Source organism: Macaca mulatta, chromosome 14 (assembly GCF_049350105.2).
Source record: "Macaca mulatta isolate MMU2019108-1 chromosome 14, T2T-MMU8v2.0, whole genome shotgun sequence".
NCBI lineage: Eukaryota > Metazoa > Chordata > Mammalia > Primates > Cercopithecidae > Macaca > Macaca mulatta.
Window position 1 is genome coordinate 134452871 of NC_133419.1, and position 27702 is coordinate 134480572.

The 27702-nt window shown below is 48.1% G+C and overlaps 2 protein-coding genes across 3 annotated transcripts in view; one reads left to right on the top strand and one right to left on the bottom strand.

The window, feature by feature from the left end:
- Nucleotides 1-3641, bottom strand: part of NCAPD3 (non-SMC condensin II complex subunit D3) — a 70968-nt gene extending 67327 nt beyond the window's left edge. For both annotated transcript variants that reach the window (XR_013404449.1, XM_002799890.4), the window contains exons 1-2: nucleotides 3536-3641; nucleotides 247-401 (exon numbers count right to left, since the gene is read on the bottom strand). Coding sequence is in view for 1 of the 2 variants with exons in the window: in XM_002799890.4 (XP_002799936.3) it covers nucleotides 247-401; nucleotides 3536-3599 (219 nt within the window). In the remaining variant the exon portion in view is untranslated. The remainder of the gene's footprint in view (nucleotides 1-246; nucleotides 402-3535) is intronic.
- A 705-nt stretch (nucleotides 3642-4346) lies between these two features.
- On the top strand, nucleotides 4347-27313 carry VPS26B (VPS26, retromer complex component B). Its single transcript, NM_001257745.1, is given in 6 exon segments — nucleotides 4347-5017; nucleotides 14111-14267; nucleotides 19012-19176; nucleotides 22464-22639; nucleotides 24457-24599; nucleotides 24964-27313. Coding segments are annotated over 6 exon segments (1011 nt in total). The 5' UTR covers nucleotides 4347-4794; the 3' UTR covers nucleotides 25111-27313.
- The last annotated feature ends 389 nt before the right edge of the window (nucleotides 27314-27702 follow it).

Genomic DNA, 27702 nt, shown 5'->3' on the forward strand with positions numbered 1-27702 from the left:
TTATACTTTTCCTTTAATTTGCTATTGTAAAAAACGGTTGTGTCTTAAAAAAAAAAATCAGACGAGTACCTTGAACCTTCTGGAGGAAAGTTCTTAGGATATTCCAATAAATTAACCACATTCTTTATGTTACTCATATTGTACTCCCTCTGAATTGTACACCAAGAAAGCTAAGTTTTAGATTATAATGACTTTCATCTTCTACTGCTAACACCAAAATTTGGCTAGTTTGTTTTTATTTTTTACCTCCATAGATCCATGTTCTCCAGTAGCAAAGGGTAAAAGGCTTTCATAGAGTTTTGTGAATGCATCCAATCCAGTCTCTATGATCTCTGCTTCTATGCTGGGATCCAAAGGCTCAGTCTCTGTGAAATCCAGTTCCCACACTGTGTCAACCCATTCTAGGGGAAAATGCAATGAAATTTGTAAGTACTCCGTAACAAGTGAAAAAACTAATCACTTTAGATTCCAGGTATGTTCAAGAGGAAAAAAGTTTATTAGTCACAGTTCACATTTAACTGGTTTTAATAATATAGGTGTAGCATAATAAAAGAAAACCAGAAAAGCTTAAGAGAATCTTAAATCACAACTGACACTGGCTATTAAGCTAATCATCTTCTAAGAATATAAAGAAGGAAACACTTTTAAGAGTTTTGGGAAAGGACACTTCAAAACATTTAGTGATCAGGCTTTCCCATTTGTTCAATCTAGAGAAGAAACAGAGGTTAATCAGATTGCCCAAGATGTTCCTTTGTGAAAATATCATAACCAAGTTAATAAGTGGAAATAAAATATATAGCACTTTATTGGGCCCTTGGACAATAATGTAGCATTTAAAAAACAGACATAATTTCCCCAGGAAGTTTAAAATAGATGAGGCAAGCCAGATTCAGACTCACAGAAATCCTTGGTGACTTTAAAATACACTGATTGAAAGAATGTACATTGAGAGGAGGGATATTAAGACGGCATGCTGGCTGGATTCCTTATCAATCTCTCTTAACTCTAAATCTTCCCATTCTTTTCTTTTTTTTTTTTTTTGGATAAACATTTTTTTTAACTTATACTTTAAGTTCTTGGGTACAGGTGCACAACATGCAGGTTTGTTACATAGGTATACATGTACCATGGTGGTTTGCTGTACCCACCAACCCATCATCTACATTAGTTATTTCTCCTAATGGTATCCCTCCCCTATCCATCCACCCCTCCTTCCCATTCTTTTCTAATAAAGCATATTTCTTCAGTGTTTTCATTGTTATTTTCCCAAACTAAAATTAGGACTAGATGGAAATGTGGACATCTCAAATTATTAATCAGGTGTTCCTTCAAATTAGCATTAAAAGTATTTGCTCACTGCTGATTTAGAGAAGTTGGGCAAGGTATAAATAAAGAAAAAACAGAGATGGGAGCATTACAACGCTCTCAGCAAATGAAAATAAAAGGCCTTACACTCAACTAGATCCATCCTTAGAATACAATCTGCTCATCACCTTTTGTCACTTGAACTTGACCCTGGAGGAGGGAGTCTCTGTACCCTAAGTGGCTGTGCACAGCATTCCTTCCAAAGACATGCAATATGCTGCCTGAAAGAAGATCTGAAAAACACAATTGTATCTTTCTAAATTTCCAATAATGTTTTAAAGGTCATTATAGACCACAGCAAAAGTTATCTCACTCCTTTTAGTTTTGCTTATAATCATTCCCTACTGTAAATACCATCAAATCTAATTTGGATGGCAGTAACTGGCCCTGTTATCTACCACTTGGTCACAGAAGTCTTCAGTGTTGATTGCTGAGAGTACAGGAGACACTGAGTTAGATTTTTTTTCCTCAATATCTTTACACTATTCAAATCCCTCACTACCTATTTTCTCAGTTGTCGAATGCAGGTAACTTCTGCTCTACTTCACTTAGGATGGAAGAAAAGGAAGAAATACATCACTTATTTACTCAACAAACACTTTGAGAAAATACTAGGGAAGCCACTTACACTTCTAGGGATACAAAGATGAATACTAGAGGGTTCTTGTCCACAAAGATCTCAACATTTCACACTTAGGATACCAAAAAAAGCAGCCTATGATAGAAAAGAGAGCACTGAATTTTGAGTCAGAACAAGGCAAATATCCTGACTTGATTACTTACACGTAATTAGTCTCTCCTTCATCATTGGAAATACAAGATTTTTGTGAAAGATAATGTGTATAAAGGCCCTAACAATGTGCTAACCACATAAAAAGCAGTCAATAGATGATGTTTATTATTTTTGCAATGGATGAGTGTTAAAATAATAGATATGTAAAATGTAAAACGCTACAGAGCTTAATAGGGAATATTACTGGAGGAGGAGGAAGAGGCAGAGGAATAAGATGATTCTTCAATTGGACCTGAAAGAGTTTTGCCAGGCAAATAAATGCAGAAAAGTGCACCCCAGCAGGCACAGTGTAACAAAGCACAAAGGGAAAGAAATTAAAGTGTTTTGAAATGAACAAAATTGTTATAACACAGTTTGCTCGTGGGTATTAGTATCTATTCAGCAGTTATTATGTAGCAGGTACAAAATTTATCTTTACAAAAACCTCTGTGGGGTAGATATTGCACTCCTCATTTGACAAATCAGAAAACAGGGGTTTAGCAAGGAGAAGTAACTTGCACGGTAATACATGGATGCTATGGGGTACAGCCAAGGGAGCAATCCCAGTGTGTCTGACTCCAAAGATTATACTCTTGAAAAATCAAACTGAAGAGAATGGCAAAGACTTATAAAGTATGCCAAGGATCTGGTCATTTATTTAGGGAACAAAGGGGAAACATTAAAGGTGTACAGGCTTGACACATTCAAAGCTGTGTTTTCAAAAGTCGGTCTGCAAAAGTGTGGGGGATGGGCTGGCACAGTTAACATCAGAAAGCAGCTAAAATACTCCTGCAATTGCTCGAGGCTGACTATGATGAAGGCAGTAGCACCAGGAATGGAGCGGGTCGGCCCTGAGACACCTCGGAGGCAGGACAGTGGTGGCAGGCATGAAAGGGGAAGCAGAAATGCCATGACTCCTGGGTTGGTGGCTTGGATAGTGCCATTAGCAGGCTTTGGGAATCCCATTTTCACTCATGTGACGTGTGATGATGTCTGCATGTGAGACATCCAGTTGAACCTATGAACATGAAGTTCAAAAAATAAGTCTGGCCGAAGAAAAAGATTTGCAATTTAAAACCATCTGAATAGGTAAGAATAGATAGGTGCACGAAGAGGTGCACAGGAAGAAGGGGAAGGCCGAGAAAACAGATGCACAAACGCTAGAAGAGACTGGCCAACATTCGCTTATTCTAAGGGTGGCCTGGCCGGCTTGAACCCCCACGGGAAACCTGGCTGGCCGCAATCCTGGCGTGGCACGGCCCTGGGCACCCCAGGCACCGCCGACAGCCGGGCGCCCCCACCCCGCCCCCACCCGCACCACGGCCCGGGCTTAGGCGTCGTCGGGGACGCAAAGGACCCCCGCCCTGGCCCCAGGGCCTCGCGGCTGCGTCTGCTCACCGAGTCTAAGATCCAGCGGACACCACGGCTGCAGGCCGCTACCAAGGCCCCGCAGCGCCACCATGATCCCCAGGCCACCGGCTCGCCGCCGCCGTGCTCAACTTTCAAAGCTCGCTCCCGCGCGCGCGCCGAGTCGTTCCTGCGGACCAATCACAACGTACAGAATTTCCCACCGGCCAATCACCGCACCCAGCCGTTTCCATTCGCTCAACCAATCACCTGCGTCGTCCGCCGCACGCTCAGAGAACTGGGCGGGCCGAAAAGTGGAAGCCAAACAAGGCTCCTGCGGGTGACTTTTCCGCTAATTCGTTCAAGGAGCCAGGGCCTGAGTTGAACCCTAACAGCGTTTTTCCCGCTTCGTTTTTCTTCAGTGGGGGAATCTAAAGGGTATCCGAGACAGGGTACTTCCGGTGGTAACTGTCACCTTTGCCCTCGTCAGGCGACATTTCGCGTGCGTGTCAAAGGGCTGCCTTTCCCGTCAGACAGCACTGGAACCGCGTAATATCCGAATGTGAAAGGCAGCCCAACGTGTATCGAGCTAAAGCAATAAGGGAAAGTAGCCGCAAGCACTCCGAGAAGACGACTGCAGTTCTGTGGACTGCGGGCACGCGTGGGCCCAGAGCCTGTCCCAGCGAAGTAGCAGCTGCCATGCCGACGGCGGGAGCGCCGGCCGCGCTCTCCCTGCGCCTGCGCAGCGAGCTGTCCTCCTGGAGGCCGGGAGGCCCAGGAGCGGAGATAGGGGGTGCGCATGCGCGCCGCTGCTCCAGCGCATCCGGGCTGGAGCTCGCTCGCCCCCTCCCCCGCCCGGAGCCGCCGAAGCGCCTCGGTGGGTTGCACCGCCGGAGGCTGGGCAGCTCTCAGCGCTGCTCGGCGCTGGACCCCACCCGGCCCGCGCAGGCCAAGCACACCCGGCCCTGTGCGGCTGCCCCCCCGCAGCATTGCACGGCCGACCCTCGCCCGCCCACTGCCACCGGCTGCTGGACTGGCTGGGACTGGCTCGGCGCAGGGCACTGCTCCTCGGTGCATTGCTGCTCGGGCGCCGCAGCCCGCAGCCGCCTGCCTCCCCCGGCCGTGCCCCTCCCCCGTGGAGCCGGCTGTCGGTCGGCGCCCACTGCCCGGCGGCAGCGGCAGAGCCAGGCAGCGCCGCGGCGGCCGAGCGCGCTCGCGCATAGGGCCCTCTGGCCTTCCTTACCTAGGGCAGCCCGCGCCCCGGTGCGAGGGAGCGGTCCTTACCGAGACCCGCCCGGCCCGGCGGTGCAATGAGCTTCTTCGGCTTCGGGCAGAGCGTGGAGGTGGAAATCCTTCTGAACGATGCGGAGAGTAGGAAGCGGGCCGAGCACAAGACGGAGGACGGGAAGAAGGAGAAATATTTCCTCTTCTACGACGGGGAGACTGTCTCCGGGAAGGTGAGCCTTGCCCTCAAGAACCCCAACAAGCGGCTGGAGCACCAGGGCATCAAAATCGAGTTCATCGGGCAGATCGGTGAGTCGACCCCGGGGACCCCGTCCCCCAGCGCCGACAGCCGGCCGGGGAGCAGGGTGATTCAGGGCCCAGCTCCGGCGAGGCCTGTCACAGTCGCTTGTCAACTGCAGTCTGAGGCCTGGGGTTCAGCTACAAGTCCCGCCCGTGGGCGACTCCCCCTGCGTTACTGTCCTCCTGCCAAAGGTGACAGCGCGCTGCCAGGGAGATGGGGACGGCGAGGGCGGGAGGAAGCACCCTGCTGTGCCTCGTGGGATGGGTGCCTTGCCTATGGGTTCTCCCCATTGTCTCCAGCGTGCACTTGGCTTTGCTTCTTGTCCCCAGGATCTGAGTGAGGTGCTCTGGCCATAGCCTGCAGGTGGGTTTGTTAGGGGGAGACCACTCTGCCAATACTGGCTCTCCCATCACCCGGTCATCTGCAACTGCCAGACGGAAAGTGAGGCTGGTCCACCGAGCCCCACTTCCCGGCGCCCCCACCAACCCGTTTTTCTCTTCAGATGTGGTGTGTGAGAGCTAACCAGTTCTCTCTTACCTCACCTCAACCCTGAACTACCTATGCTTGTACATGTTTCCAGAAAGAAGACCCGTAATCTTCAGTCTAAATCTGACTACCTAGGCTGCGTTTCTTAGACTTCTTTATTAGAATGCGAGTTTTCAGTTACCACATTTTCTCTTTAAAGACAAAGAAATGGTGTTTCCAAAAACCACAATTAAGTGATCAGAGTTTCTCAATGCTTTAAACATGATTATTAGTCATTAGAACTAGACAGCGCCAGACACAGTGGCTGATGCCTGCAATCCCAGCATTTTGGAAGGCTGAAGTGGGAGGATTGCTTGAGGCCAGGAGTTGGAGACCAGCCTGGGCAATATAGCAAGACCTGTCTCTACCCCCAAAAAAATTTTCCTAGTTAGCTGGGCTTGGTGGCATACCTGTAGTCCTAGCTTCTCGGGAGGCTAAGATGGGAGGATTGCTTGAACCCAGGAGTTGCAGGCAGCAGTGAGCTGTAATGACACCACAGCACTCCAGCCTGGGTGACAACCAGCAAGACCCTGTCTCAAAAAAATAAACAAATAAACAAATAAGAACTAGACAGTAAAAGGCAGTAATAGTAAAGGGATTTGGGGAGCTCCCAGTCAAGACTGGGTTATCTCCAATTCTAAGCCTTATTTAGACTCTTGTGTATTATTAAAATGCGTGGGTACTTTTAAAATACGTGTTTTTGTCATTAGGTTAGGAGTAGAATCACAGTAAATACTCTGTGAGCTACACAGCTCTGGTAGAGAATCCATACCTATACCACACACTGCATGCATAACTGTTTTTAGAGACCTCCTTGGGGAATCTTTGTTAAACTCTCTCTCATATCCTGAGAGTTTAGCAAAGAATTTGCCGTCTCCTTTTCAGAGTCAGGAAACACTGAGACACAGGTAGGGGAAACCCTGGGAAAAGGAGGCCTTGTGGCCTGGCTCTTGCATTCACTGCTCAGCCTCAAGCATTTTGCCTCTGGTGTTTAAGAACATGAAATCGGGTTGAAGACTGACTGATCCTATAGGAAGCTCTTTGTCGTCATTTTAAAGCCAGAATATGAAAGGCCTGTTAGTGTACCAGAAAAGGGGCTGAAGGGTGAGTTCCATGCCTTCTGCTTTCCTGCTTCAGGGTCCAGTGGTGGGGTAGATGGCAAGGTTCCTCAGCAGCAGCACTGTGATGTCTGGCGTCGTTTGGCACGTTGTCCTCGATGTTTAGCAGCATTCCTAGCCTCTACTGAGGAGAGAACCGTAGCATCCCCCACTCGTGACCACAGAAATGTCTTGAGATACTGCTTTATATCCCCTGGAGGGTAAAATCATCTCTAATAAAGAACCCTGGGATAAACAGGATGAGTCCGAAGCATATTATGCTAAGCATAGTAACTAGTCGAGAAATCCTTGCCTACTGAGAAAGGGTATTTTTTAGTAGCAGTTTTAAAGTTATTGCATTGATTCTTTGGCTCCATAATAATAGTGTTGACAAGCATGTTTAATCTGTGTCTACACCATCACTCCCAGGTGGTGGTACCTTGCCAGTATGTGAAAGATAATCCAGAATGTCTTCTGCCCCAGACAGTGTGAAATGAGCTGTTCTACGAATGGTGTCAAGGCCTTCCTCTGGTCTAAATGAAAGGGAGTTGAAGAAGCTGCTTGCTGTGCCTGCCCCACCTGATTTCTTGTCTAACTCCTTACTCCCGAGACATCCATCATCCCTGCTGAATTTTCTCAGAACCTTTTGTTGCTTCCACTGGTAACTCTTCCTGGGCCCTTGGGCACCCTGGGTTGAAGTGACCATGAGACTTTGGGGGAATTTAGCCACTCTCTGGGCCTCGGCTTTCTCAGCTGTCAAGCAAGGAAAATAAAATCACTTGGTGAGAATGTTGGGCATGCCAGGGGATCATGCATGACCCTTGTAGAGGGTTCCTTTATAAAATTATGGTAGTCGATGTAGTAAAATGTTTCCATTTCACAAATTGAGTTATCACTCACTGGCTTGCTGCTCTTCCTCCTATACCTGTTTTACCTGAATAAGATCGCCCTGTCTACTGATAGGGAGTGCATGTTTCAACCCTTTGCCTTAAATCTCTTACTTTGACCACATGGGCCAGTCTCAGTTGGTATTGTAGATGGAACCAATCCCAGCTTTGTGCTGAAGTATATTGTTCACGCACAATTATCCATGGTTACATAAGGGCGTGGAAATAGAATAACACAGAATGATGGACAATATGTTTCTTCTTGTTTGGCTTTGGAATGTATTTCTTGATCAAGAACAAGGCATTAGAATAACCTTTGTAGTTCTATTTGATGTAAAAGGGAGTTTGTGTTCCTAAATGCACACATTGACAGGGAGTAAAGATGTACCAGGCTATTTGGAAGCACAGAGTGACTTTTCTTAGACTCTTATATTCCTCTTCTTATCTTTATGGTTCCCCGAAAGAAGCATGTTGTGAAGTATTTGTGTCATACACCTATGTCAGTCATTGTGAACTGAACTTGGGGCACCAGAGCAAGGCTAGTGAGTGAGTTTGCTGAAGTTGCGGTTGTGTGGTTTTCTCCTTCATTGCATTCTTTGATTACGTGTGAAATGGGTGGAACTTCAGTCTGTTCTGAGGTCTGGCTGGCGGGGGTGGCATATGGCAGTAATCAAGTTGATAGCACTGAGCTCTGTCCCTCTTCCTTGTTGATTTGGAGGCAGGCAGGCAGAGGTGTCACTTTTATCCTATCACTTGCTGTGGCAGTCTCATCTGTACCGATGACTTATTTTCTTTATTTTATATTTAAAACCATTTTTGAGACACGGTCTCACTCCATCACCCAGGCTAGAGTACAGTGCCATGATCACGGCTCACTGCAGCCTCAACCTCCTGGGCTCAAGCAATCCTCCCATCTCTGCCTCCCAAGTAGCCGAGACTACAGGTGCATGCCACCACACCCAGCTAAGTTTTTAAATTTTATGTAGAGACAGCGTCTTTCTTTATTGCCCAGGCTGATCTGGAACTCAAGCGATCCTCCTGCCTTGGCCTCCCAGAGTGCTGGGATTACATACATGAGTCACCGTGCTGAGCCCCATGAATTATATTCTGATGACTCCCAGACTGTTTCTTTGTCCTGACCCGACCTCTCTTCCGAGTTTCACACGTCTTTCCAGCTGTCTGCTAGACATGTCCCCTGGGATACCCCACAGGTGCCTCAGAAACACATGCAAACACAGACCCCTCTCTCTGCCTCTGTCCCAGCCACAGCCCTACTGCTTCTCCTTTTCTCCCGTTTCGGCCTATGTCACCTGGGATCATTTAGCCTCAGAAATCTAGAAGTCATTTTGAAGTCTTGGCTTCTCCTCCCACACATGCAGTTGGCTGCTAAGTTTTGGCCTTCTCTGCTAGCTCTGCAGTATATCTCAAACCAGCGGTCTCCTCTCTATTCTCAATGCCGCTGCCTTTTGTTTTCTGTATGTAGCAGCTTCCTAACTGGTCTTCCTGCCTTTGTCTTCCTCCCCTTTCAGGTCATTTTCTGTGAGGATGAAGTTTCTTAAAGGCAGTTCTATCATTGTCAGTCCTTCCTTAAAATTCTTCTCGCCTCCCTATTGGTTAATGGGGGAAAGTATATCCAAATCCCTCCTGCTCTGGCCCTGCCTCTCTTTCCAGTGTTGTCTCCCCCTAGCCCTTCACTCTCACCACTTGTAGGTTCCAGAAACTATCCTTTTCTTCTAGAATCTTGGTATTTTCCCTTTGTGTAGTAACATCTTTCTGCAAGATATAACTAACCTTCCACGCAAGCTCTTACTCCTTCAAAGCTAACATCACATCCATCAGAACGTCTTCTCCGACTTCCCCAGGCCGACTTAAGTGCTTCCTCCACTGTTCTTCCAGAGGCCTCATTATTACTCTTTTCAAGCAGGGTATGACAAGGTTGCGACTTTTTTTTCAACTTGTCTGTCTTTCTTACTAATTTCTGAGCACCTGAGATCCAGGGACTGCCTTCAGCCCATAGTTAGTGCAGTGGCTAGCACGTAGAAGCTGCCTAGTAAATATTTGTCAAATGGATATATTGGTCAGATCTAAGAATTTACAAAAACTATTCTTTGTTTTTTGTTTTTTTTCCCTCATCTCTTCCCAGATAAGCAACAGTTATTTTAATGAAAGAAAGACAGAATTCAGGTTTGCTCTGGTGGTTGAGCGGCTGAGCTTCCTGCCTTTGTTACGGAGGAGGCACTGATGAGCAACATGTAGCTGTCCATCAAGGCCACTCAGAACTCGGTGACTCACCAGCTGGCGTGTCCCCACTGGGGCTGCATCCTCACTGGGGGAACTGGGATAAGGAAGCATTAAAGCTGATGTCAGTTTACCTGCCTTTACATCTTTCTTTCCGCACACTCTGCTGTGCCAAGTTGAAACTGATTTCCCCTTGCATGTGAGAACGTGGTTGTCAGACATCTGGTCCATTTGGTCCTGCATCACTGCTCAGATATGGCAGTTTGAGCATTGCCCCCTGAGACTGTAAGACCTTATTTATTCCCTTATGTGGTGGACGTTTTTCTGTAATCCTCTGCAAGTTGTTGAGCCACACTGGGATCCTTCCTGTGCCTAGGACACTTCTCCAGTGGCTTGGTCTGTGTTCTAACAGTGCCAGCAAATGTGGTGAGAGCATCTCTCGGGTCAGGCCCATGGCATAGAAAGGTCTAAGACCTAGTCACCCTAATGGCCCACGGTTTTAGAGAGATGCAGTAGTCTATGAGGATCACTGCAAGGAAAAGCTGTAATTGCGAGAAGAAGAGACCACTGTTGAGCTGGAATCCTTTGGGGAGCACCGGTGAAGGTTAGAAAGCAGACCTGGGCCGCCTTGGAGACTGATGGGGTTAAATAAACCAAACGTAATTCGAAGGTCAGACATGCGGAGGAGGGCAGGCAGGAACATCCCTGTACTCCAAAGCCAACAGACATCATCTGGATTTTTTTTTTTAAGGTTCAAGCCTATACTTTTGAAAACTCCAGGGGCTTTCTGTGTTTTAATTCATTAGCCCTTGAAACACTAAGTAAAAGGCACATTAAGATGAGATGGATTGATTCTGGCCTCCTTAACAAGCTGCTGGTGGGACTGGAGCAGAGCTGTGGCTGGCAAGGTGTGGGCCGCCCAGAGGTGCCAGTGCTTGCAGGTTTCCCAGGGTTGGCAGACAGGAGTAGGGTGTGGCAAGCACGAATCCCGACAGTGACCAGCCAGCAGACAGTGGCTGGGAGGGTCTGATGGAGAGGAGGCTCTTTGGAGGGTTTTGTTTTGTTGTTGAGATGGAGTCTTGCTCTGTCGCCCAGGCTAGAGTGCAGTGGCGCATTCTCAGCTCACCGCAACGTCCGCCTCCCGGATTCAAGCGATTCTCCTGCCTCAACCTCCTGAGTAGCTGGGATTACGGACGCCCACCACCGCGTCTGGCTAATTTGTGTATTTTTAGTAGTGACAGGGTTTCACCATCTTGGCCAGGCTGGTCTCAATCCTGACCTCATTATCCACCTGCCTTGGCCTCCCAAAGTGCTGGGATTACAGGCATGAGCCACTACGCCTGGTCTTTGGAGGTCTTTTTACGCTTTGCTGACTTACGTTTCTTCTAAAACTGCACAAGGCCTAGACTAAACATGGCCTCATCCAAGCAGCAAAGCTCAGGGCAGCTGTCATGAGTTACCTGTGATGCAAAGCTGGCTCCGTTTCCTTCCAGAATGGCAAATTCACTTCTCAACTGTTGGTGGCAAGTTTCACCATGAAAACATCCTGAGTACAAAAGTTATTTCCTCCTGTTGGACTGAGAAGGAAACCAAAGACAGGATAGTTATCTTAACCAAAAACTTACTCAGTTCCTACTTCTAGCCTGACACATCTGATCTCTGAGGACTGGTGGTTGGGAAGAATGAAAGATGACTTGTGGTTGCTTCTTTGGGATGGAATAGAGGCTATTTACAGTCTCTTTAGGGCCCAGACCTCTTGTGAGAACAGCCTTGGATATTTGATTTAATTTTTGCAAGAGGAAACCAAACTTTCTGGCAAATAGGAAGCACCGCTGTGTCTGCCCCTTTGCCCCACAGTGTTTGCAGACGTATTGCAGACGGCTTATAAAGGACAGATTTAGAAGGCTGGGCCAGCCCTGCTCTGACTGCACACTGACCACTCTTCCATGACATTTGATGTCAGAGCTGATATGAATGTGTGTCCCGGAGGAAAGGCACTAGGGAGAACATGATGCTATGCAAGGAATGACTTCTGCTCCAGGTCCCCTGCTGGGGCCGGAGGAACCTTCTGCACTGTTGCTGGGCTCCACAATGCTGGCAGCCTGAGTGCTCTCTATGCCTGCTCTGTTTTGTTTATTTCTGATGTTGCCTTTGGGCTATGTGATCACATTTGTGTATTTTTCCATCCTTTTCTTCTCCTCTTCCTCTTGACTCTGTACCACTGATTCTGGACATTGGGACCTTGCTCTGCCTGCTTCTGTCCCCTGAAACTATGGCCAGAATCTAGTACTTAGAAACTGAGATACCAGGTTCCCAAGTCAAGGTTTCGGTTTCCACGTGGAAGCCAACACCGTCAACCAGGACTCATGCAACCAGAGTAAGCAGAGGAGTCCCCATCCCTGGGGCTGGCTGCAGCTCCGCTTCCACCTGTTGTGCACTTCTGACTTTTATTGGGGGGCACAATTACTGGATTGCTCACTTTCCCCCCATAGTTTGGAACTGCCACCTCCCACTCTGATGCTTTGTGGATTATCACTCACTAACCAGAATGCTGCCTACTGTGGAAACCACTGAGTGTTTGGAAGGGAAGGTCATTGTTTGTAATAAAAGACTGTGGCTGATTGTAGTTACACGGGAAGTCAGCCACAAGCCACAGGCGCACAATACATAGTGAATTCATACAGAATTGTCATCACTAGTGTGGGATCCCACAGACTGCAATCTGTGGACTTGCCTCGTCCTCCCCAAGCAGCAAACAACAGAGGCAGTGAGTGTGCTCTGCCTGCTCTGTGTTCCCGATTCACCTGCCCTGCTGCAAGTTGCAGTCTAGCGCGGGACTCGAATACAGAATCCTTGAGGCGTGGTGGCTTGAACTGTAATGTGGCCATGCGTAGCCACAGGCAATATTAAGAGCTTACCTCGGCCAGGCACGGTGGCTCACGCCTGTAATCCCAGCACTTTGGGAGGCCTAGGCGGGCAGATCACGAGGTCAGGAGAACAAGACCATCCTGGCTAACACGGTGAAACCCCGTCTTACTAAAAATACAGAAAAATTAGCTGGACCTGGTGGCGAGTCAGCCCGTCAGTCTCAGCTATTTGGGAGGCTGAGGCAGGAGAATTGCTTGAACCCAGGAGGCGGAGGTTGCAGTGAGTCGAGATCACGCTACTGCACTCCAGCCTGGGCGACAGAGCAAGACTCTGTCTCAAAAAACAAACAAAACAAAGCTCACTTCTGCAGGGCCAGGTTCACTTCTGCAGGCCCACCAGGGAGCTGGGGATGTGGGCCTTATCTTTAAAGGGCCTGCAATCCAAAGTGGGAGTGGGGGAGACCAGTATATAGCAAAACTTCAATAGAATATAAGCAAACACAAAATAATATAGGACAAATGGGTGGCATGAACTTATCATCGACAAATACCAGAACTGTTTCCCGAAGAGGATAAATTTAGAGCAATGCTTCTCCAAGTGTGGTAGCAGCAGTCCTGGGGAGCTTATTAGAAATGTCAGTTCTCAGGCCCCACCTCAGACCCCTGAATCAGAAACACTAGGGTGGGTCCCAGCGATCTGTGTGCTAACCAGCCCTCTCAGTGACTCTGATGCACACAGAAGTTTGACACTCCCTGATTTCAGTGGAGGGAATAACATGAAAGTGTCCATGTTCGATTGGCCACATGCCTTCCTTTTGGAGTAATAACAGCAGCTAGTAATGTGGTTTCTGGGTGTTTGCTGTGTACTAGGTACTGTTCTAAGTCTTCTACCTATATCACCCCTGCTACTTCACACAGAGCCTTGTGAAGTAGGTTGTGTCATGACCTGCATTATACCAGCTGATAGAAATAGATGCAGTCTAGAAGGAGACCTGCTCTAGTCTCAGCTCTGCAGCCAGCTCTGCAACTCCAGGCCAGTCAGTTAACCATGCTGTACCTGGGTTTCCATCATTTTTAAATTGGGGTGATAAGACCTGTCTTAGCTGTCTCAGAAGATTTTTATTATAAGGATGATATGATTAAATAGCTATGTCCTTTCAGAAGTTGGAAGTGTTAAATGCTGTTTAAAGAAGTGTGGCATTTCTTATATTGGCTTCCATGACTTGTCCCTTATTAAAGATGGTATCCAAGTGTCTTGGAGCAGGATTATTTTGGGTTCCTTTTCTGCCACGGGACTTCACTATGTAAGAAGAGCCTTTGGAGAAGAAGGAGGGAGTGAAAGAGCAGAGGTCAAAGAAACAAAGCTAGAAGGGGTCTGTTCTGCAGGGAGGTCCTTCCGAAAAGCGATGCCTCCAAACCAGAGCCCCCTTACTTAGCCCGGCGTAGCTCAGGGTCTGATAAAGAAGGGCATTGCTCTGTCTCACCAGAACTCTACTACGATCGCGGGAACCACCATGAATTTGTGTCCCTGGTGAAGGACCTGGCCCGGCCTGGAGAGATCACCCAGTCGCAGGCCTTCGACTTTGAATTTACCCACGTGGAGAAGCCGTATGAGTCCTACACGGGGCAGAATGTGAAGCTACGGTAAGTTATGTCTGCTGGTTCCCCACCGTGCCCCAGAACCTACCCCCTGTGGACGAGGACCTGAGGCTGTTCCTTCACAGGGGTCCTGAGAAGGAAGAGTGTTGTGAGCTGGAGCGTGCTGGTAAACCATTAACCGTGGGCCTTCTAGGAGGAAAGTGCCCCTAGTCTGTAGCATGTGTCAGTTTCTGTAGTGTAAGTAGCCCCACCGCGGCCAACTTGAAGCTACCTAACGTTCCTAAAGGTAGAGGTGGGAGAGATGTGCTGTTATCATCATCCGGAGACTCATGCCCTCAAGAGCAGAGAGTGTTGTAAAGGGCCGGAAAATAGGAAGTGATGAGATTTTAGCATGTCTTACCTTTGTGTTTAATAGGACTCATTTAATTGTGAGTTAACATAATTTAAATTTAAATAATTGCTGTGTTTAACAGCCAGCTCATAAAATTTCTGAAAGTTCAGCAGTCAGCCACCCCCAGCACACTCCTGCTGGCTGGGTGTCGGGAGATCCTGACCTGCTGTCCAGCTCTGCCACACAGCTGCAGTGTCATCTTCAGCTCTGTAACTCAGCTTTCTCACTTCAAAAGTGGGCAATAGATTTGGATTCTAATTCTAGATGTCCTCTTCTTTTGGGGGTGATAAGAAAATAAAATTCTTAAAATGTTGACACATAGGTACATGGATTGTTTTCACTGTTACAGTGTTGGAAACTCTGAGAATAGGGACTGATGCCGAGGTCTCTTGGGTGAAAAGAATCCACAGCAGATGTAGACTGTTAGGTGTAACCTTGAGGTTATGTGATCTACTGGGATAAAGCAGTCTCCCGTGTCGCTCTGAACACCTGATTCCAGGTCTCGATACCATCTCATAAGATCAGCTTGTCTCCTCACCCGAGTACCTGAGTTTAGGATGGTACACACCACAGGAAGACCTTTAACTTCTTTTCTTTCTCTGTCCTCCCTTCTTGCATCAGAAGAGGGAAGGCTCGTTTTAAATCTTTGCAGAGGTGGTGGCTCACGCCTGTAATCCTGGCACTTCGGCCAGGAATTCAACACCAGCCTGGGCAACATATTGAGACCCCATCTCTACCAGACAAAAAATTTTTTTAATTTTTTTAAAAGAAGAAAACAAATCTTTGCAGAGGGGTGTAAGACTGACGTTACACCCAGTAAAGACAGTGTTTCATAATTGTACCCAGAGAATGCAGCAACAGCGAGGATTATCTACTCATCATTTAAGTTTGACCGAGGGATTTATTATTTAATTTTTTTTTTCTTTTGCAGTCGATTTGTCTTAAGTGTTTGTACGGCAGAAAGAAAGGTGTTGAAAACAGTGTCTTGAAAAATTAAACAGAATTACCACATGATCTAGCAATTCCATTTTGGATCCACTTCTGGATCCAAAAAATGGAAAACAGGATCTTGAACGGATGTTTGTACACCCACATTCACAGCAGCATTATTCACAATAACCAAAAGGTAGAAACAACCCAGATGTCCATCAGTGGGTGAATGGATAAAGGAAATGTGTTTTGTCCGTACAGTGGACTATTACATAGCCTTCAAAAGGAAGGACATTCTGTCCTATGCTACAGCGTGGGTGAACCAAAAGGACATTATGCTATGGGAAACAAGCCAGTCACAAAAGGACAAATACTGTCTGATTCTGTATATATGAGGTACCCAGAGCAGTCAAATTCATAGAGACAGAAAGTAGAAAGGTAGAGGCCCAGGGCTGAGGGGAGGAGGAAATGGGGGCTGGTGTTTAATGAGTAGAGTTTCAGTGGTGGAAGGTGGAAAAGTTCTGGAGACCGATGGTGATGTTTGCACAACAATATGAATATCATTAATGCCACTGAACTGTATAATTAAAAATGGTTAAAGTGGTAAATTTTATGTTACGTGTATTTTGCCACAATAAAATAGAAGTGTTAATGTCCAATCATGTGAAGACTTTAGGATTCATGTTGTGAAAGAGAGGAGATAAAGATGGGAAAATTAGTTGAGGTGGGTTTAAAGATATAACTTCCAGATTAAAAGCTTTTTCTTATTACACAGGCAGAGGGAAAACATGAAAAGATTATTGTGGACCTCTTTTTTGTCTTTATGCAGGGAAAAGGTTATTTTGGAAGATTAGAGTCCATATGTAGCATTTGGTGGATGGGAAAAGTATAGAGACAAAACTATCAGAAGGCTACTGTGAGGTCCTCAGAGTATGGTTTTGGTGGCTGTAATGGGAAGAGAGAGAAAGTGGCTGTTCTCACAAGAGGTCTGGGCCCTAAAGAGACTGTAAATAGCCTCTATTCCATCCCAAAGAAGCAACCACAAGTCATCTTTCATTCTTCCCAACCACCAGTCCTCAGAGATCAGACGTGTCAGGCTAGAAGTAGGAACTGAGTAAGTTTTTGGTTAAGATAACTATCCTGTCTTAGTTATTACCAAGAGATTACCAGTGAGTGGAGGCATGCAGATGGAGACAGAGGGCTCTCAGGAGGAAGAAATGATCTGGAGATAGGGTGATTCATCCAGCTCTAGAGGGCAGGCTGACGTACTGGCAAAATAGAGAAAGCATAAAAGTTTACCAGACAATTGGAAGTGCAAACCTGGCACTAAGGACAGAGGGGACACTTAGAAATGTGCGGTCAGGACTGATCTGCTCAGAGGTCATAACTGATGTGTTTTTGAAGAAAGGGAGCACAGGGAGAGGAGAACCAGGACACACTGGGGGATGGCAGGAGGAGGAGAGGGGGTGAATCAGGGCAGCGCCCCTGCAGAACCACGGGAAGAGTGTTTCAAGGAAGACGTATTTCACGGGACGCAGAATCAAGGGCTGCTGGATTTGGCACCTGGGAGGCCGTGGGTTACTGACTCGAGGCGAGCGGTTTCTGTTGGGTGGTGGAGACAGAAGCAAGGGGTTGGGAGGAGTGGTTCGTGGAGAAGCCTCAGCCGTTGGTGCAGAACCTGCCTTGTGACAGTTGTCTCTGAAGAAAGAAAGGGAAAGTATGGTAGGTCAAGAGGGTAAGGCCTGGAGAGGGTTCTTGGGATTGGTGACTTTGGAAACCAATTTTTTCAATCAGCTCAGAGGACAAAACCTTTAGCTAGAGGGAGATTGATGATCTCGGGGAAATCAGAATATGCAGAAGGATCCAGATGCTGGACCAAGGCTTCCACATTAGAAAATCATGTGGGAAGCTTTTCAAAATGCGAATGCCTGTGTCCCTTTCCAGGGCAATCACGTATCAGGTGTGCCCAGGCAGCAGGATTCTTAAAGTTCTCCTTTCCTGATTTCACTGCATCCACATGGAGAGTTCCTGTGATGGAGTGGGGAGGAGAGGTCTTGAGAGGGAGAGGTGCTGTTGGAGAGAGGATGGGTGAAGATGCAGAGACATGTTTAGGCCCTAAGTGAGGAACAAAGCAGAAAAAGGAGCACATTGTAAGCCTTGACTGGGAAGGCCTTCAAATTCTTAGTGGAGTAAAGGTCAGTGTCTTCCCAGACAGCGGGATGGGGAGTCTCGGGAGCCTGAGCAGTTAGAAGAGGGCTAGGAACAGATGTCTTAGGCAGTGTGATGAAGATTACTGAGGTGAACCGAAAGGATCCCCAAGAAGCAGCCAGTGCCACACAGCAGATAGTAGCCGAAATGTGTAGTTGGTCTGGTTAGGATATCTTTATAACTTTATCTGGTAATGCTTGACAGATGGTGGGGATTATCTAAGTTTTATTTAAAAGAAAATACAATTTATTACATTACATTAGATTAGATTAAAATAATGTTTTATGAAGAAGGAAATACAATTAAAGAGCTCCTCCTCATTGAGTGTTAGCACAGGTGCTGGGAATGACAGTGCTGCACTGGCGGGCCACAGAGGGCAGCTTGTTAAACCCTTCAGGACTGCGTCTCTGTCTTCTCTCTCATCCCCTCCACAGCAACGTCCTCCCCCAGGATCCTAGGTTCAGCCAGAGACTTGTTATTCAGCAGACCAGGTCCTCTCTGCCTCTGTTGCGTATAAGGTTTGCTCTTCTGGATTGCCCTTTTCTCCCTCCACACAGCACTGGATCACAGCATCTCAATTAGCCCTTTCCATGTGTTCCCATTTCTCTGTTCGCCCATCTGCCCTCTGTGAACTGTGAGCTTCCCATCAGACTGTATCTTATTCATCCTGTGCTTAGCTCAGTGCTTAGCTCAATAAATGTTTGCAGAATGAATAGCTGTCTTAATTTCTCTCTTTCCTAGTCCTCTCTTTTAATTTAAAAAAGGTTTATGGGGACACTTTAAGAAGGTTTATTGATTGAATATTGTTCAGTGAACAAACATGCAAAGATAAAAGTACGGGACAGACTCCTTTGCCTCAAAAACCAGGAGTTAGATAATGAAATAAAACCTGTACACAAATACGTGGTCAGTAGTGGTAAGGGCCATGAAAGGCCCAAGAATAGCAAGTGATTGGGGTACAAGGCAGAGAAATCACTTTCCCTTACAGCAAGATTCTTGACCTGGGGACATGGGCTCCATAAAGGGATTTGGGGGAAGGGTCTTTGAACTCCCTAGAATTGTGGTTGAAAAGTTCTCTGTATAGGTACATATGTGTAGCTTTCCCTGGAAGAGGGTCTATAACTTCTTAAAGGGATACAAGGCCCTCAAGGGTTAAGAACCTTTGTACAGGCTTCTCTCAAGTGGGCCAATTTGGTACCTATATCTAGGTAGCATCTAGAGAATGGGAGTGTTTATTCATGACGGTTCCATCTCCTACAGCTATTTCCTTCGAGCTACCATCAGCCGCCGCCTCAATGATGTTGTCAAAGAGATGGACATTGTAGTTCACACACTCAGCACATACCCGGAGCTGAACTCTTCCATCAAGATGGAGGTTGGGATCGAGGACTGTCTGCACATTGAATTTGAGTACAATAAATCCAAGTAAGTGTCTCAGTGCCAAGGTTGTGAAATGATTATTTAAGGAGGTGAAGACGGGACTTGATCCAAATGCAAACTGATGGCTCTCCGTGACTCGACTGCTTGGTGTGGCATGCGGTGGGGGAAGACTGTGGGAGCAATCCAGTGAGTGTATGTGGCAGGCTAGCTGCAGCTGGACTGACCACGACGTAAATACTTCATTTACCTAAACTAAACTATATTCAACTAAGGTGGTGTATTTAAGTCAAACATCCTGTGATGCCTCTCAAAGTCAAGCTAAACTAACTTGAGGTTATTTGTTTTGGAATTCTAGCTTCAGCTGTTTCCTGCTACTGATAAGAACAATCTCAGAATACCATTCCATTATCATGTGTTCCCTCCATCTATGTCTTCAGAAATCAAAGCGAGGAAACCAAAGTTTGGCCATGATTTGCTGCTTCCTCCCCGAACTGAAATGAATTGTAGCAAAGAATATTGGATTTTTTTTTTCAAGATGGGGTCTTGCTTTGTCACCCAGCCTGGGGTGCAGTGGCACAGTCATGGCTTACTGCAGCCTTGACCTCCTGGACTCAAGCATTTCTCCCACCTCCACCCCTACAAGTAGCTAGGAGCACAGACATGCACCACCACACCCAGCTAATTTGTGTCCGTGTGTGTGTGTGTGTGTAGATCTAAGGTTTTGTAATGTTTCCCAGGCTGGTCTTGAACTACTGAACTTAAGTGATCTGCCTGCCTTGGCTTCCCAAAGTGCTGGGACTACAGGCATGAGCCACCATGCCCAGCCCTGATGTATTTTTTATAAAGGTCTTAAAATAACTGTATTTTAACTGGCAAGTTGGGAAGATGTGTATCTTGTAAACTGTGTTTACTGTTAAAACATCAAAATAATTGGTTATAAATAAATCACAAAACTTTCTGACAGCATATTTCAAAAGCATCTTTCTTTTGAATAGGATATGCCTGAAAATGTTTGGAACTCAAATATCCAAAAGTAAAAAGGGTATTCTATTCACAGAGAGCTATAAAAAAAGCCACAAAGTCGCCAGGCCGCGGTGGCTCACACCTACAATCCCAGCACTTTGGGAGGCCGAGGCGGGTGGATCACGAGGTCAGGAGATTGAGACCATCCTGGCTAACATGGTGAAACCCCGTCTCCACTAAAAAAATACAAAAAAACTTAGCCAGGCGTGGCGGGCACCTGTAGTCCCAGCTACTCGGGAGGCTGAGGCAGGAGAATGGCATGAACCCGGGAGGCAGAGCTCACAGTGAGCCGAGATGGCACCACTGCACTCCAGCCTGGGTGACAGAACGAGACTCCGTCTCAAACAAAACAAAACAAAAGCCACAAAGTTTCTAAGTAGGATTTTCATTGTGGCATCCCCTGGATCCACTGTCATCCGGAGGCTGGGAGCAGTGGGAGCTGCACCAGATGGCTCACCTTTGAAGGGTCAGGAACAGAACTTTTTAAAACTAGGAACACATGTGGTTCTCGAAACAGGGTTGAAGGAATGGTGTATTTTTCTCCCCTGGCAGGCCTGGCACCTAGAGGGCCCCAGGAAAATGACCAGTGTGACCCAGAATTGGCTCTGCCTGGCCTAAGCCCACCAGTGAACAGAGAGTGGGGCAAGGTGGGAGGGAGGCTGATCTGGGCCTGGCATGGGAACAGGCTCTTCCCCTTTCTCCTCACAGCCTCAGGGCTCTGTGGTTCTGCCCAGAAAGGAGCCATCCAAAGTGCCTACCCACTCCTGCCCTGGCCACCTGGTGAAGGCAGAGGCCAGCAGCTGTGCCACCTGTAGGAGCTCAAAGCAGCCACTGGTCAGCAGTGCCGGCCAGACCAAAGCTGGTGTGGAAAAGGTGCTCTAGAGAGGCAGGGACGGGACGCTTCCAGACCACACCTCTCCTCACACCGCGGGCTGCTCTGTGTGCAGTGCCTGATTTCTATGTCAGAGAACCCCGGACTCGGAACCAGGTCCTGTTCTACCACTAAGAAGTTGGGCTGAGGTTAGCAGGTACTAACATTTTCTACCTCGGCTTCTCATCTGTAAAAGGATGGAGGAGTTTGGACCAGGTCAGTGGGTTTCAAACACACAGAAAGTGTGAGGTGGCAGAGGAGCCGGGGTCTTAGACTCTCCGGCCTTCCACTTTTCTTTTATCCACAAGCAGCGTTTTTGTTGTTGTTTTAACTCTCCCTGCTCAAACCTGGAGCAGCTTTTGCTTTCATATAACATTTAGAATAAAGGAATGTGTGATTTGTAGGAGTTTGAAAACATCTCGAATCCATGGTCTGTAAGCATCACCTGTAAGATGGCACAGGTGTTCTCCTGCTGCTTTTGCAAACTTGCTGAGGCTGTTTGCTCAGGTGTCTGCAATCTTCCTGTAGCCTGTGCACAGAAGGGTGGTGTGAAACAATGGGGAACACAGAAGGGTGGTGTGAAACAGTGGGGAACACTCCAGCCTGGGGACTAGGATCCTGGGTTTACCACCTTTCTCTACCCCCTACTCACATCCTGGTTATCCAAGAGAAATGATCTCTTTTCTTCCAACTTCTTTTCTTCACCTGTAATACAAGGAGGCTGAATTCTGATGTTTGTGCCAGCATTCTTATCCTGTGAGCTGAGCATCAGGTTTTGAGATTTTACTCTCTCTCTCTCATGCCTGATACAGGCTGTGCACATGTAGACTATTGACTGACCCAAAGAGAAAAGCTTGAGGGTCAGGAAGTGCTACCCAATGTGGTTCAGTTCGTAACAGCTCACAAGGCTGGGCCGGCAGAGCCCAGAAAGCAGGCGCTGATGCGGAGAGTGATTTGCTCTTCTTGCTGTACTGCTGCTGCCTAGCCTGTTGGCCTAGAGCAGACAGAACTGTGTGCTTTGAGCCATCCAGGCCCAGTTCCCAAAAGACAACTGTGTGGAGATCAGAGGAACGGAGAGACTGGTCCCTGCACTTGCGGGACTAGACTCTCATAAATTAGGATATCTTTCAAAAACACAAATGTAAAAGGTACTAAAGCAGCTGCATGCTGGGGAGATAAGAGCAGATGAACAAACATGAACGGGTACCATGCCGGAGAGACGTCCTTTGCGTGGGATGTGGAAGGGACAGAAGCTACTTTAATCCAAGTGAAGACCACACTGGGAACCCGTTCAGCCACAGCCGTGCGGGCAGTGATGGGTGAACGTGTCCTGGAACTGGACCTTTAACCAGCACGCTTGGCCGTGGCGTGTGCGTTCTGCTGAAACAGAAAGGTCCGGCCACAGTACCACCATCTTCCTGTACTTTCTGTTCCCCAGATACCACTTGAAAGATGTCATTGTAGGGAAGATATACTTCCTGCTGGTGAGAATCAAAATCAAGCACATGGAGATAGACATCATCAAGCGAGAAACGACGGGTACAGGCCCCAACGTGTACCACGAGAACGACACGATAGCCAAGTACGAGATCATGGACGGGGCACCAGTGCGAGGTGAGACTCCAAGCCCAGGCCTCGGCCACCACAGCCTTTCTCCCATGTCCTGCACAGAATTCTGAAGGGGCTTAGGGGATTACACTGTCTAAGTAAGATGTCCTCTTAACCTGTAACTTATTAATCTCCCAGTTTACACCGTGGGTGCCAATAAGGAAGAAAAGGAAGGCTGAGTATGTAGAACTTCAGGCTACTATCCCATCTTCACCCTGAAAAGTTCCGCTTAGACTTGGATAATATATTGGGCTTGTACTTAAGATCGAACCTCAAGCGTCACTTTGGAAAGTCCAGGTTGAGCAGATGTGGTTTGAACAGGTTTCTACTTCTTCCTGTTGACATTCTGGCATTCTCTGCTGCTCAGGAGCAAGGGATGCCTGCACAGCAGCCGTCTGTGACTCGGTTCTAGCTCCGATTTATTCTCTGAATTCACTTGTCAGGTAGAAAGAGCATTACTAGATACTTCAGCCAACACCACCAGGTGCCCAGATAGCCCTGGAACTTGCTGGAAGCGTCCTCTCCCAGTCCCAGGGAGCTAACGTTACATCTGGGATAGTGGAGCTGGAAGCCCTTTGTCATTTGGGGACCATGATTATCTGGAAGAAGCAATCATTTACATTCTTCATTGGCTCTTTAGCCATTCTTCAGGAATGGTGAAGACTGTCTTCATTTCGAAGTGCGTGGTGCTTCCAGGGTTTTATTTGGCTTATTCCATTTACTCCCACAGGCTGTTCTATGTGGAAGGAGGAGTGCCACAGATTTAGCTGCCTGCAGCTCTGGGGACACAGTCGGGTGTTACCATGCCAGGCCCTTGGAGGGCTGGGACCAAGCTCTCCTGACACTCTCTGATGTCCCATTTTGTCACTGGCTGTGCAAATAGAGCCAGCTGTCATTTTTCCTGTACAAATGAAATGGGTCACTGAGAATCCATGTAAAACAGCAGATAATTATAAGATGGCTTACATTTAGCTTTAGACCACATTATAGGTTTGGCCTTTCTTGGTAGAATTACTGCCCTAATTTTGTTGCACTGACACTAGAAAAGGCCTGATGTTAGAGCTGGAAGGGATCTATAGTATCATGCCGTCCGATTCTCTTAATTTTCCACATGAGAAAACGAAGGTCCAGAGGAAGCAGCAGACTTAACTCACAAATCAGAAAAGCAGTTCATGCAGAACTGAGGCCATAGTGAGGACGTTCTGCTTTCCAGACCACCCTGCCACCCTGCCAGTCCACACACGAGGGAGGATGTATTTTGGGGGGTATACACTGAGGATGGAGAAAGATGACATCAGAATGCTGGGTGAAATGGTGACTTAACTGGACTTTGACAGCTGCCTTTTGAAAACCCAAAAACTAAACATACTGCATGTAATCAAAACATGCTTATACTGATAATACCCCTGTGCTGTTCCCACTCAGCTGCTCTCTGTTTTGGAGGAGACATAAGAAGCTGCAACATGACCTGGAGTGAAATTGGAAAGTCACGTTTTTATTTCAGCCCCCTGCTGGGCAGCAGAGCGAGTGCACCTTCCCAGAAGGCAGAAGTGCTCCGTGCTGCACTCCAGTGGCATCTCTGCAGGGGTCAGAGTGACCTGGCATAAGGGAGAGTGCGCCACCTTGCCCGCTGTGCATAGGGGAGAGTGCGCCACCTTGCCCACTGTGCATAGGGGAGAGTGCGCCACCTTGCCCGCTGTGCATAGGGGAGAGTGCGCCACCTTGCCCGCTGTGCATAGGGGAGAGTGCGCCACCTTGCCCGCTGTGCATAGGGGAGAGAGCGCCACCTTGCCCGCTGTGCTGACTCCGCCTTCCTCCTGCAGGAGAGTCCATCCCGATCCGGCTCTTCCTGGCAGGGTATGAGCTCACGCCCACCATGCGGGACATCAACAAGAAGTTCTCTGTGCGCTATTACCTCAACCTGGTGCTGATAGACGAGGAGGAGCGGCGCTACTTCAAGCAGCAGGTGAGGGCCAGGCTCTTCCTCCAGGCCCCGATGCCCTTGGGACAGAACAGGAGGCTATCTTTCCTCTGGAAGGTCAGGCTCCATTTTTGCCAAGAGGTGGGAACATCAGGTCGCCCACAATTGCACAACAAGGATGAGGATCCCCACTTGGCATTAGAGTCTGCTTCCTCGGGCCTGCTCCTGCAACCACCTGCCCTTTTGGCCCACACCAGGGACAGGGAGGTGCTGGCAGCTGCTGCCTTTTGTCAGAGAGAAGCAGAGGAGGTCCTTACCCAAGATTCCCCAGGACAAAGCTGGGAGCCTCTGGGAACCTGTCCCTATACCTTCCTCTAAGGTGTCGCGCTGCCCCCTTTCAATTCTGCAGGAAGTGGTGTTGTGGCGGAAGGGTGACATCGTACGGAAGAGCATGTCCCACCAGGCGGCCATCGCCTCACAGCGCTTCGAGGGCACCACCTCCCTGGGTGATGTGCGGACCCCCAGCCAGCTGTCTGACAACAACTGTAGGCAGTAGGCCCCCAGGGCCAAGAAGATGCTGGGCATCCACCCAGCACCCCCATCTACCAATACCAGCGGCTGGGGGCGGGGGCGGACCTTGTGAGGCTCAGTTGACCCGTTACTTGCAACCTGAAAACAAATCATGTTTTTGACTTAAATTCTTTTTTCTGGAGAATCCAAGGGGCTCGGGGTGGGAAGCACTCTCTCCTTGGGGTTCTGTGGCCGATGTGGGATAGGAGAGGTAGCATCCTGGAAGCCAGCCCCTCTGGGGAACACGAGCCCCTTCCTCGCGGGGCTGCCTTGCGTCTTAGAGGAGGGAGAGCAGAGAACACAGAGCACGCATCCTTGGCTCCTGGCTCTCCGAGCTTCCTGATACAGGATCTGAGCATGTCCCTGGGATTCTGAGCTGCCAACAGGGCCCTGGGTGGTCACCTCTTGTACTCCCCTCTACTGTCCCTGAGGTAGTGGCAGGAGTTGGGCCAGCCCCCACTAAATGGCAGGGGGAAGACTCATGATTGGGAAGCTACCTCTTTGGGAATCTTGGATGTGGTGATCTGAAGTTCCCACAGGCCACCTCCTTCTGGCCACTCACTGCTGGGACCCAGGCACCTCCCTTCTCCATCCTCTCTGGATTGTCAGTAATGTCCTGGAACAGAAGCCTGTGGAATGGCCTTAGGAACAGAGAAGCCCTGGGGTCAGTGTCGTGCATGGATGGCGGCAGTGTTGAACCCAGGAGGCTGAACCCAGCCACCAAGGAAGATCAGTGCATGGCAACTGCCTGCCTTCACGTCGCTCCACTCAGTAACCCCAAGGTCTGGGCTGTTCTAGGTATTACTCCATGTGCCCCAACAAGCCCTTCACAAGAGGGCCTGTTTCCCTTAAGAAGCAATCCCAGGAAGGGGCCTTGATCCCTCCGCCTTGCTGAGAGGGAACCCTCGTCTCTCCTCACCCTCCATTTCATTTCTGGAAATTGAGGTTTAGTTTTGAACCGTTGGCAAGGCTGTTCTTGCTAATGCCCAAGCCCCTTTACCCCTCTCCCTGTAGGTTGCACAGGGGAGACCAGGGCCTCGGCAGAAGACCGCTGCCACACTTCCAGATCATTCTGCTTGCCAAATATGTCATCTTCACCAGTTGACTGACCCAAGTTTAGGACCATTGGTATTGTGTGTTTAAAAAAACACATATAAAAAACTCTTGTGAGTATTCTAGTTATGCTAGAGAGGAAGGCGCTTCTCCCTCTCTGGCTCTGCGCTGGGGCCTATGGTAGCAAAGTTGTTTAGTGTCCTTTTTCTGCCTCCCCTGGAAATGACAGGCATTACTCTCCTATTGGCCTCCCTTCCCTTTATAGAAAGACCAAGCAGGTCCCACTGGCCAACAGGTACAGTATTTGGTAGTCGGAGTTCTCAGTAATTTGGAAAGTTTAGGAGTTGGTTCCTGTGTCACCTTTCAGTTAGTGTGGGAAAGGAAGACTCCTGTTTTCCTGAGATCAGTGCAGTCTCAGGCCTTTGACAGGGCTCATGGATCAGAGCTGAGACTGGAGGGAGAGGCATTTGGGGTAGCCTGGGAGGGTGACTGGGGGCAGCAGAACCAAGGAAGGCAAGGTTGTTTCCCCCACGCTGGGTCCTGTGTTCAGGTGTGACGCACAATCCTCATGGGAACAGGACCACCCATGCGCTGCCCTTGATGATCAAGGTTGGGGCTTAAGTGGGTGAGGGAGGCAGGTTCTGGGCTCCTTGCCTTTTCAGAGCATGAGGTCAGGCTCTGTATGCCTCCGTTTCCTAGCTGATGTTCTAACTAGAAGCGTTTGTCAATTCCTTTGCCTCCCAACTGACAACACACGTTCATTTTCCAACCTTCCTAACATCTTAAACCTTTCTTCTGGGAGAACTAGAAGGTAGAATTTGCTTTGATTCTCTCAGGCGCTGTGCACAAGCCAGGTCTTCTGTTTGCTCTTACTCTACCCACAGTCTTGCCTTCTCTATCCAACTGTGAAAGTGAGGGGAGGCTCCTGTCCCCCTCTTAAGGTCCCCAAACCTGGGAGTGCATAGGTACTAAATCAAGCAGTGCAACTTGTAATTAAGCAGCTGCAGTGTTTACATGTTTCTTATGTGTCATCTTTTCAATGGCTGTACTTTAAAATAAGAACATTTGTTTTAATGGTCTTTCTGATTAAAGGAAGCCCCCGTGGCTTTGGAGGCATCGTGCCCATGGTCCACCAAGCTCTGTGGTCTCTTCCATCTTACACGGTCCCATCTCTGACGCTCGGGGAGACAAATCCCCGCCCTGATTTCCCTGCATAGTGCCTGTGCTCTCCCTGTATAGCTCCTGGTGGAAAATGACGAATACTTCATTAGCCACCTGTTTGAGACAAGCATATGGCTGAGAAATGAATTCAGTTCTTATCCCTATCTGGCAATTTACCTAGAACTGCTCATGGGATGGTTTAAACCTCTGTGGGAGCCAGATGATGTAAGGGGCAGGTGAGCAAGGCTGGTGTAGAAAGAAAAGTTCATTCCAGTGGGTGTTACCAGACTGAGGGTCTCAGCCCTACATCCTGCAATTTGCTACAGAACTACTAGTGATCGTGAAGAAAGATGGCGGAGGCAGC